At 44.4% G+C, this 12,545-nt stretch overlaps 1 protein-coding gene across 1 annotated transcript in view; it reads left to right on the top strand.

Annotated features, from left to right (window-relative positions):
- The window catches only part of LOC144511919 (cryptochrome-1-like), a 97,613-nt gene that overhangs the window by 49,747 nt on the left and 35,321 nt on the right, over positions 1 to 12,545 (top strand). The window contains exon 8 of the mRNA XM_078242375.1: positions 7,531 to 7,682. Coding sequence (XP_078098501.1) covers positions 7,531 to 7,682 — 152 coding nt within the window. The remainder of the gene's footprint in view (positions 1 to 7,530; positions 7,683 to 12,545) is intronic.

Here is a 12,545-nt window from a genome sequence, read left to right as displayed (position 1 = left end):
GACCCTTTAGTCTGGGATTGTATTGTATATAGTGTGCTCCATTCTTGTTAGTAATAAAAGCCTTTATTTCCCGGGTACGATCTAGTCTCTCGAGTGATTTAATCGCGCATCAGTACCTTGGTCACTGAGGTCTACAAAAGTGCACCTCAGCCTCAAGGCTGTATCGTTGAAAAGCTAGTAGCACAGATGGAACCCTCTGTTTGCAAACGAGAGGTCTACTATATCAACCCAGTATTCATTAATTTGTTGCATGCATCAGTCCTTACCGAGAAGGATTAAATAATAGAGACTGCGCTCAGTGCTGCCTCATTGATGGCAGTGGTCTGATTGAGGAGAAAGGCCCAGTGCCACACAGCGCAGCTTCTGGATGAGGCTCAGCCTGAGGTCCATGGTTCAGGGAAGCCCCAGCAACACTCACAGGATGAGGACGTCATGGAGGCAACTCGCACAAACCAGGGGTCTACCAAAGAAAACTTTGCTACCTTGGGATGTGAAAACTAACGCCATGCCCATTTGCGCTTATCAAGAAATGTGGTGGATCATATCGACCACATTCTGTGGGAGAATCTATATTCCATGGACTGGGAGGACACCCCCTGCCAGTGTCCCTGACGGTCATCATCGAGCTTATTTTTTTGCCTGCAGATCATTCCAGGGATACAAAGGGGACCTATGTGGTATCTCTCAGACATCAGCACATAATGTATCATGGAGGTAACCAACGCTCTCTACAGTAAGGCTCATCATTATGTGAAATTCACTTTCAATCGAGCTCGCCAGGCTACTACATTTCTGGGTTTGCAGCTATTTTAGCATTACCTAGAGTACAGGCTGCAATGGATCACATGGACTTCTCCATGGCTGCAGCCCCTGATGTTCATTAACAGGAAACGATTCCACTCCCTGAATGCTCAACTGGTGTGCAATCTTCAGAAGCACATTATGCACATTTGTGCCAGGTACCCTCGGAGTTTTCATGACTCGCACATCCTGAGCCACACCTAAGTGCCTCACTTATTGAAATGACCTCAGCGATTACAGGGATGGCTGCTTGGGGATGAGGGGTACCCGTCCAGATAATGGCTCATAACATCCATGTATCATCGTTAGAATGCCTCAGAGGAGCGAAATAAGATGATGCATAGGTTAACATGAGCCATCATCAAGCAGTCCATTTGCATCTTGAAAATTCTGATGTTTCGACCGCTCAGGTTGGGCTCTGTGGTATTTTTCATAGATGGTGTCGTACAAAATTGTGATCTGTGATGCCCTTCACAACCTGGTGCCTCAAACGCATGGAGGAGGCTGTGAGCTCCTTGGATGAGGAAGGGCAGGAATCTGAGAGGGGAGATGAGGGTCAGCTTCCACATGAGGATGCCATTGAAGAAGCATGATGTGGAAGATGTGCCCATGCCACATTGATAGCTACAAGATTCCAGGAGGAGCAAGGTGCAGGTGAGCAGGCAAGGCTTCTGTCCCTTACTGCCCTGCCAGTATACTGAAAGGCCTTTACAACCAGCTACATCAAGAGCAAGTTCAGCATTTGGACTTGCAACACCTAATCTTTGGAAAGGGGTACAGTAAGCCCTGCATCCTTGCGCTCTGGGAAGTGAAATTCTGGACAACAACATAAACCTAATGAGAATCTTTAGGCAGATACTGAAAATGTGCATAGTTGGAGAGTGCTTTGACACTTCCAGTGAATGATGTGGAGATGCCGGCGTTGGACTGGGGTGAGCACAGTAAGAAGTCTCACAACTCCAGGTTAAAGTCCAACAGGTTTATTTGGTAGCACAAGCTTTCGGAGTGTGTCTCCTTTTTCAGGTGAGTGAGGAGTTGTGTTCACAAACAGGGCATATATAGACACAAACTCAATTTACAAGATAATGGTTGGATTGCGAGTCTTTGCAGGTAATCAAGTCTTAAACGTACAGACAATGTGAGTGGAGAGAGGATTAAGCACAGGTTAAAGTGGTGTGTATTGTTTCCAGCCAGGACAGTTAGTGAGATTTTGCAAACCCAGGCAAGTCGTGGGGGTTACAGATAGTGTGACATGAACCCAAGATCCTGGTTGAGGCCGTCCTCGTGTGCAGAACTTGGCTATCAGTCTCTGCTCAGCGATTCTGCGTTGTCGTGTATTGTGAAGAACGCTTTGGAGAACGCTTACCCGAAGATCAGAGGCTGAATGCCCGTGACTGCTGAAGTGTTCCCCGACAGGAAGAGAACACTCCTGCCTGGTGATTATCGAGCGGTGTTCATTCATCAGTTGTCGCAGTGTCTGCATGGTCTCCCCAGTGTACCATGCCTCGGGATATCCTTTCCTGCAGCATATCACGTAGACAACGTTGGCCGAGTCGCAAGAGTATGTACCGTGTACTAGGTGGATGGTGTTTTCACGTGAGATGATGGCATCCGTGTCGATGATCCGGCACGTCTTGCAGAGGTTGCTGTGGCAGGGTTGTGCAGTGTCGTGGTCACTGTTCTCTTGAAGGCTGGGTAGTTTTCTGCGGACAATGGTCTGTTTGAGGTTGTGCGGTTGTTTGAAGGCAAGAAGTGGGGGTGTGGGAATGGCTTTGGCGAGATGTTCGTCTTCATTGATGACATATTGAAGGCTCCGGAGAAGATGTCGTAGCTTCTCCGCTCTGGGGAAGTACTGGACGACGAAGGGTACTCTGTCCGCCGTGTCCCGTGTTTGTCTTCTGAGGAGGTCGGTGCAGTTTTTCACTGTGGCACGCTGGAACTATCGATCGATGAGTTGAGCGCCACATCCTGTTCTTACGAGGGTGTCTTTCAGCCTCTGTAGGTGTCTGCTGTGATCCTCCTCATCTGAGCAGATCCTGTGTATACGGACGGCTTGTCCATTAGGGGATGGCTTCTTTAACGTGTATAGGGTGGAAGCTGGAGAAGTGGAGCAATGTGAGGTTATCCGTGGGCTTGCAGTACAGTGAAGTGCTGAGGTGACCGTCCTTGATGGAGATGCGTGTGTCCAAGAATGAAACCGATTCCAGAGAATAGTCCATAGTGACTCTGGAACTTGTTGATGTCATCATGTAGTTGTTTCAGTAATTGTTCGCCATGAGACCAAAGGAAGAAAATGTCATCGATGTATCGAGTGTGTAGCGTTGGTTGAAGGTCCTGTGCGGTGAAGAGGTCTTGTTCAAACCTGTGCATGAAGATGTTGGCATATTGAGGTGCGAATTTGGTCCCCATGGCTGTTCTGTGTGTCTGGATGAAGAACTAGTTGTTGAAGATGAAGACGTTGTGGTCCAGGATGAAGTGGGTGAGTTGTAGAATTGCATCTGGAGATTGACAGTTGTCAGCGTTGAGTACTGAGGCAGTTGCAGCAATGCTGTCGTCATGGGACTTTGGACTCATGGCGAACAATCACTGAAACAACGACATGATGACATCAACAAGATCCATCCCACCATCAGACTCACCATGGGCTATTCTCCGGAATCGGTTGCATTCTTGGACACACGCATCTCCATCAAGGACGGTCACCTCAGCACTTCACTGTACCGCATGCCCACGGATAACCTCACGATGCTCCACTTCTCCAGCTTCCACCTTAAACATGTTAAAGAAGCGATCCCCTAATGGCCAAGCCCTCCGTATACACAGGATCTGCTCAGATGAGGAGGATCGCAACAGACGTTGAAAGACACCCTCGTAAGAACAGGATATGGCGGTCAACTCATCGATCGACAGTTCCGACGTGCCACAGTGAAAACCGCACCAACCTCCTCAGAAGACAAACAGGGGACACAGCAGACAGAGTACCCTTCATCATCCAGTACTTCCCCGGAGCGGAGAAGCTACAACATCTTCTCCGGAGCCTTCAACATGTCGTCGATGAAGATGAACATCTCGCCAAGGCCATCCCCACACCCCCACTTCTTGCCTTCAAACAACCACACAACCTCAAACAGACCATTGTCCGCAGCAAACTACCCAGCCTTCAGGAGAACAGTGACCATGACTCCACACAACCCTGCCACAGCAACCTCTGCAAGACTTGCCGGATCATCGACACGAATGCCATCATATCACGTGAGAACACCATCCGCCAGGTACACGGTACATACTCATGCGACTTGGCCAATGTTGTCTACCTGATACGCTGCAGGAAAGGATATCCTGAGGCATGGTACATTGGGGAGACCTGCAGACACTACGACAATTGATGAATGAACACCGCTCGACAATCACCAGGCAGGAGTGTTCTCTTCCTGTTGGGGAACACTTCAGCAGTCACGGGCATTCAGCTTCTGATCTTCGGGTAAGCGTTCTCCAAGGCGGCCTTCACGACAACGCAGAATCGCTGAGCAGAAACTGATAGCCAAGTTCCGCACATATGAGGAAGGCCTCAACTGGGATCTTGGGTTCATGACACACTATCTGTAACCCCCACGACTTGCCTGGGCTTGCAAAATCTCACTAACTGTCCTGGATGGAGACAATACACCTCTCTTTAACCTGTGCTTAACCCTCTCTCCACTCACATTGTCTGTGCCTTTAAGACTTGATTACCTGCAAAGACTCGCAATCCAACCATTATCTTGTAAACTGAGTTTGTGTCTATATATGCCCTGTTTGTGAACACAACTCCTCACTCACCTGAAGAAGGAGCGACACTGCAAAAGCTTGTGCTACCAAATAAACCTGTTGGACTTTAACCTGGTGTTGTGAGACTTCTTACTGTACTTCCAGTGAAGACAGACTTCTCATTTTGAGAAACCATTACAGCCAATCCTTCAAGGTGATTGAACATGCCGAACTCCATGTTGTCTTGTAAGGAGTATGGTTGCTGGTTCATTTTGCACATGCTTCCAGTAAAGAATTTGACACATCTCCCTGACGTATTACAAGGGTCCAGTAACTAACTTGACTCAACTACACATCAGATGAATGTGAGGCTCACAAAGGGAGGCAATCGCTGAGTGGGAGCATAGCTCAGTCTCACAATAAGAGGGCATGTAGATGCATATACACGGTACTTTCAAATACCTGCAGCTTTCTCATGAACGGCAGATGTATTTACAAAGATACATGATTGAATACCTGTGATCCAGAAATGATGTCAATGTTTCTTAATTTTTCTAACCCTCCCACTATATCTTAGTGTAGCCCTGATACCCACAGCAGAGGTTGAAGCAGCCTGCTGACTGCTATGTCTTTGATTTTGGTGGGTGTTCTTGGGTCCTGCCCTGCTTGAATGTTCTGCTGTGGGGCAGGTGCATCCTTCTTGTCTGTACAGCTGGAGGTGATGGGATCACTGGCAGAGGGGATTGAGATCGACTGGACACTGAGTCACCTAGGTGGATGGCCGCGGGGTCTCCAGCTGTTGGCCCTCTTCCCTGTGGGTGCTCAAGGACCCCCACCTGAAACCTTGAAGCAAGGTCAAGGTGCCACATTACCTTGTTGCCTAGCCACTGATCGATCTCTCCACTGCCTATAGTGATGGCGTGTAGGTCCAAGCACAAATACGGCAGGATCTGCTAGACCAAGGTCTCTAAGGTGGTCACCGACCTTCCCTTGGAAACTTCAAGATGCTCACAAGTTGGAGCCACACATCAGATAGAATGTAGACGGACTCAACATCCTTCACTCGGTCTGTTGACTACCTCGCACAACTCCACCCGATGTTCCAACTGTCGTTGCATCTCTAGCACATGAGATGGCCGTTTCCAGAGGTCATCATCTGACTCAGAGGGTGCCTAATCTCCAGTAGTCCTTCGAGTGTCAGAGATCTGGGCTGTCACTGCCTCCAATTGCTATGCATTTGTGTCAGTGAGATGTTGTCCCAAAAATGTGACCCTGACCTTAAGCTTAAGCCAGCACCCACTGGGGCATGTGTCCTTGTGTTGGTGAAGCCTGCTGGTGAATGCGGTGATAGGTATTCTTCAAATTAATCCTCATCATCCTTTTTGAGGTGGGATGGGGCTTACGGTGGCTGTGCTGATCTGTCTGGAACTGCTGCCTGTAAAAGCAAGAAGATAGAATTAGTTCATGAACATGCTCAATACAACATTACATGTCACTCACTGAGAATATCAGGATATGATCCACTCATGGAGGGCACATTTGTACTGGTTACTGGGAGAGGCCTATCTCATTTTCCCCACAGGAGTGTCCTCCCCTGCCAACTTGACAGCATTCTCTCTGAATTTGGAGAGCTCCTGAATGTCAGCCATTCCTCCTACAGTCTGGGATCGCGCTGTTTTGTTGGCAAGTTTGCCCTACATGAAGACAATTTACTGGAATGTGATGATAAGAGATGGAGGAGAGGTTGGGAAGTATGCATGCCTGCTGTGTGTGTTGAGCCTTCCCAAGTAAGGGCCCAGAATGAAATTTGTGCAGCATGATAGCTTAGATGCTGGTGATGTTAAAGTGTCCATGAGATCATCCGTTCTGATGTGTCTCCCATGTAAGATCCCAGAGCAGTGTAATCCTTTGCACGCATAATGCCATTCTGAATGTGAGATTGGAGTGAGCTGAAGATTGACTCTCACTGGCAGCGCAGATGAGATCATTCATCATCTTCCTGCACTACTGGATGGCATTTCTCGGGCAGGTGCAGACCAGCAAGGTGAGGCTGGTGCACCTCCTGGAGCCATCTCTCTGGTAGAGAACATCGTGTTCCTGGCATTCTTCATGGATGAGGGCTGCAAAACAGTAATTGCTGAACCTAGGTGCAGTTTTTTCTTGAGGACAGCCATATTGCAATGTTATCTCCACACAGTTGGGCTGGAGAGAATGGTTGTGTAGTTTAGGCACCATTTAGCTATGGTGCCTGGACCTTCGACTTCATTAGGTAATGGCAGGACAGATAAATCAGTTCAAATCAGTGATTTGGAGAGCTACTTGCCAATGCATAATTAATGAGCTTTCGAGTGTGAAATCATGTGCGAGTTCCCACTACACGGTCCAGCGGGAAATGCGCCGTGAAATCTGCCTGCTACCACACTTGGTCTCCAAAATGGAAAATTCCACCCATTAAATTATAATGACATATATAAAATCTTAGTGAGGCTACGTTAGAGTACTGAGTATCATTCTGGGCTCCAATACAGGAAGGATATTGAAGCAATGGAGATGCTGCTACAATAGCATCTTTGTAACATCTCAAGATGCGTCACAGGAGTATTATAAAACAAAATATGATACTGGGCCAAGATGCCCTACTCTTCAAATAGTATGTTGGTATTTTTCATGTCCAGTGTCTTGTATTTAATATTCCACCCAAAAACACACCTTTTGATAGTGTAGCACTCCCTCATTACTGCTCTTGAATAAGCAGAAATTAGTTGTGAAGAATCTAGATTAAGACTTGAATCAACTTTTCAGTCAGGTGACAGCTACCATTGAGCCAAAGTTGAGGCTTTGATAGTTCAGCCTCTTATCAAATGGTCTTGACTACATTCTCTTTCTCCAAGTTATTTTTTAATTCAAACAAAGTAGAGTGCGAACATTCAGAACTGCAAATATATTGCTTGCTTCAACATTATTCCTAATGTTTCACTGCAGGTGTTTGAGGAACTGCTTTTGGATGCTGACTGGAGCGTAAATGCTGGCAGTTGGATGTGGCTATCTTGTAGCTCCTTCTTTCAACAGTTCTTTCACTGTTATTGCCCTGTTGGCTTTGGACGCAGAACAGACCTCAATGGAGATTATGTGAGGTAAGTTCCCAGTTGAATTTTTACTCTGTTTGATAAATAGTTAAGTACATTAGCATAAATGAAGTATTATAAGGCTTGAATTTGCATTTTCTTGAACTATTTGGGGATCTGAGTAATAATAAAGACATCAGAAATTTATGGGTGCAGATTTTCCTTGGGAACTAGATTTTTGAAGTCCATATTTTTAAGGGCTTTATTAAACCTTGAGTCTTAGATGCTTGACGAGTGAGGTACCAAACTGCAATTTTCTTTAAGGTCTTTCAGTACATATTGAAAGTTCATAAAAACACTCAATTCCAAGGCACAACAGACAACTGAAACAGTAAATATGAAGGAGGAAAAACTTGAACAAATGGGCACAACAGCTCACAAAACTTAAAACTTTCTAATTGTGATACGTAAACTATATTATTCTGATGTAGGTCCTTATTCTGTTGAATATTCCATATTAATTGTTTCAAACGTTTCCTCTCTCCTCACCCCTTTCATATCTTGGGTTATATATGCTCACAGTTTGGTGATTCTCTTACAAAGCTGCGTGTAGTGGTGAGATGCTGCTCTGAGTTACATCTTTTATTAGTTGGTTGAAAAGTTCCAAGCAACTCAGTGCACAATGAAAGTAATGAGGAAGTAATCTTCAATCAACTTGAATGGGCTTGAATAGTGGTGCTGATCGTAACACTGTCAGTCCTGGACCTGCTTAGTCCATGGAAAATTAATGAGACAGGGAGACCATGAGTGCATTGTCTATGCAGACTACCTTATCCTTTACACAGAGCAGATCTAAAATCATAGCATCCATAATTGAAAACAGTATGGTTCAATTGACCTCCCACCTTCTCTAATTTCACAGACATTCACTGTATAAAGGCAATATCTGACTTAACACTATGCACAAGAAGATTTGGAAACAAGTCAGGTTTGACGCTCCCTGGAAACCTGAAGCTTAGGTCAGAAATCCAGACAAGAGAAATTGGATTATGCTCCCTTTATTCTGTTAGAGATAAACCACTATGGCCTGTAAAATCAGGTTTGCATGGAAGTAACTCCACCTCATTGTGGAGTATAATACATGCTTGTACATGGTACTTTTAAAATTCCTCATCCCTCTGGATTGAGCAACATTTATAGTATTAATTGGTACAGAGATCCTAAGTTAAAACAACTGTAGAACTAAACAAAGGAAGAACAAATTAATGCCATGCAATTATAAGTCTTTGTATCAGGGTGAGCTATGACCTCTCTTTAAAATTGTGGCAATTTCTCCTTTACATAGAAAGGTAGAAACATAGAATGTAGAAGCAGGAAAAGGCCATTCGGCCCTTTGAGCCTGCTCTACCATTCATTTTGATCATGGCTGATCATCAAAATCAATAGCCTGATCCTGCCTTCCCTCCCTTTGACCCCCTTAGCCCCAAGAGCTATATCTAATTTCTTCTTGAAATCACACAATGGTTTGGCGTCAACTGCATTCTGGGGTATTGAATTCCATAGATTCACCACACTCTGGGTAAATAAACTTCTCCTCATCTCAATCCTTAAAGGTTTACCCTTTATCCTCAAAGTATGACCCCTAATTCTGGACTCCCACACAATCAGGAACATTCTTTCTGAACCTACCATGTCTAATCCTGTTAGAATTTTGTAGGTTTCTGTAAGATCCCCTCTCACTCTTCTAAACTCCAATGAATACAATCCGAACCGACATAGTCTCCCCTCATATGACAGATCTGCCATCCCAGGAATCAGCCTGCTGAACCTTTGGTACGCTCCCTCTATAGCAAGGACACCCTTTCTCAGATTAGGACACCAAAATTGCACACTATTAATACTCCAGGTGTGGCCTCACCAACGCCCTAGACAATTGCAGTAAAACATCCCTATTCCTATACTGAAATCCTCTTGCTGTGAAGGCCAACATACCATTTGCCATCTTTACTGCCTGCTGTACCTGTGTGCTTACTTTCAGCGACTGATGCACAAGGATACCGAGGTCTCGCTTAGTTTTCACCTCTCTCAATTTATACCCATTCAAATAATAATATGCCTTATTTTTGCTACCGAAGTGGATAACTTCATGTTTAGCCACATTGTACTGCATCTGCCATGCATATGCCCATTCACTTATCCTGTTCAAATCACACTGAAGCATCTCTGCATCCTCCTCACAGCTCACCCTCCCACCTAACTGCAAATTTAGAGATAATATATTTAGTTCCCTCTTCCAAATCATTAATATATAATGTGAACAGTCGGGGTCCTAGCACAGATCCCCGCGTTACCCCACTAGTCACTGCCGAGTGAAAAAGACCCATTTATGCCAACTCTTTGCTTCTTTTCTGCTAACCAACTTTTAATCCAACTCAAGACATTATCTGCAATCCCATGTGCTTTAACTTTACATAGTAGTCTGTTATGTGAGACCTTGTTGAAAGTCATCTGAAAGTCTAAATACACCACATCCACTGGCCCTCATTGATCAACTCTACAAGTTACATCCTCAAAGGATTTCAATAGATTTGTCAAGCATGATTTTCCTTTTGTAAATCCATGCTGACTTTGTCTGATTATACCACTGCCAAATGCTGAAATCCTTGATAATGAACTTCCCCAGTACCGACATTAGCCTCACTGGTCTATAATTCCCTCTTTTCCCTCTACCTCCCATTTTGACTAGCGGGCTTACATTAGCTACCCTCCAATCTGTAGGAACCAGTTCAGAGTCCAAAGAAGTTTGGAAAATGACCACCAATCGATCTACTATTTCCAGGGCCGCTTCCTCAAGTACTCTGGGATGAAGATTATCAGGCCCTGGAGATTTATTCACCTTCAAACTCATCAATTTCCCCAAAACCATTTCTCTACTAATACTGATTTCCTTCAGCTCCTCACTAAAACTTGTTTGTCTCAGAAGTTCTGGTATATTATTCATGTCTTCGTTTGTGAAGACAGAAGCAAAGAATGAACTTAGTTCCTCAGCCATTTCTTTGTTCCCCATTATGAATTCTCCTGTTTCTGTCCTACATAATTTTGCATCAATCTTTTTCTCTTTACATACCTGCAGAAACTTTTAGTTTTTGTGTTCCCTGCTAGCTTACTTTTTCATAATCTATTTTCCCCTTTTTAATCAATCCCTTAGTCCTACTTTGCTGAATTTTAAACTGCTCCCAATCCTCAGGACTGTTGCTTTTTCTTGTCAATTTGTATACTTCTTCTTTGAATCTAATGCTATCTCTAATTTCCCTTGTAAGCCATGGTTTGACCGCAGTTCTCTTACCAGTCTTGCGCCAAACAGGAATAAACAACTTCTGGAGTTCACCTATCTGCTCTTTAGATGCCGGCCCACTGTCTTTCCTTTCAGTAATGTTTCCCAGTCCATAATGGCCAATTCATGTCTCATTGCATTATAGTTACCTTTATTGAGATTCAGGACCCTGGTCTCAAAATCAACTACATCATTATCCATCTCATCCCCAAGGGTTCTGTCTCAACTAAATTGTCAACTAATTCTTTCTCATTGCACAATACTCAGTTCACGATGACCTAATGAGGAACCCTTGTTGGTTCCTCAACTTATTGGTCCAGAAAACCATCCCGTATGCACTCCAGAAATTCCTCCTCTATTGTACTGTATCTAATTTGACTCCCAATCTATTTGTAAATGAAAGTCACCGATAATCACAGGTATTCCTTTAACACGTGCATCTCTGATTTCCTGTCTAATGCTATTCTCAACATTACCACTGAAGTTTGGTGATGTGTAAACCACCCCACAAATGTTTTTTGCCCCTTGGTGTTTCTTAACGTGACCCATACAGACTCCACATCATCTGTGCTAATATGTTTCCTCAATATTGTATCAATATCTTCATTAATCAATAATGCAACTCCGCCACCTTTTCCTTTCTGCCTGTCCTTCCTAAATACTGAATAGCCCTCAATTTTTAGTTCCTATCCTTGGTCACCTTGGAGCCATAATGCCAATTTTACCCCTTTACACCTATCTCTGCAACCAATTCATCCATGTTGTTTCGAATGCTCTGAGCATTCAGATACAAAACCTTAAGGTGAGCACTTTTAACGTTTTTGTCCCATTCCTACTTTTTTACTGTGTCCTTTATTCTGATCCTTGATTTCTCTGCCTATCACTTTTCTTATTTACCTTGCTGTCTTTTCCTCTTATTCTTGATTTCCCCAGGATTTGATTTGACTTATTATTGTCACATGTATTAGTATACAGTGTTGTTTCTTGCGCTATACAGACAAAGCATACCATCCATAGAGAAGGAAAGGAGAGGGTGCAGAATGTAGTGTTACAGTCATAGCTAGGGTGTTGAGAAAGATCAAACTCATAAGAGGAAGGTCCATTCAAAAGTCTGGTCGTAGCAGGGAAGAAGCTGTTCTTGAGTCGGTTGATACATGACCTCAGACTTTTGTATCTTTTGCCCGATGGAAGAAGGTGAATGAGGTCCTTCATTATGCTAGCTGCTTTTCCGAGGCAGTGGGAATTGTAGACAGAGTCAATGGACGGGAGACTGATTTGCGTGATGGACTGGGCTTCGTTCAAGAGCCTTTGTAGTTTCTTGCAATCTTGGGCAGAGCAGGAGCCATACCAAGCTGTGATACAACCAGAAAGAATGTTTTCTGTGGTGCATCTGTAAACGTTGGTGAGAGTCGTAGCAGACATGCCAAATTTCCTTCGCCTCCTGAGAAAGTAGAGGCATTGGTGGACTTTCTTAACTATGGCCAGGGTAGGTTGTTGGTGATTTGGACACCTAGAAACTTAAAGCTCTCAACCATTTCCACTTCATCCCCATTAATGTCGACAGGGACATGTCGTCCAGTACGCTTCCTGAAGTTGAT

Source organism: Mustelus asterias, chromosome 25, assembly GCF_964213995.1.
Source record: "Mustelus asterias chromosome 25, sMusAst1.hap1.1, whole genome shotgun sequence".
Taxonomy (NCBI): Eukaryota; Metazoa; Chordata; class Chondrichthyes; order Carcharhiniformes; family Triakidae; genus Mustelus; species Mustelus asterias.
The sequence above is the reverse complement of the archived record's forward strand: the minus strand, read 5'-3'. Positions and strand labels throughout refer to the sequence as shown.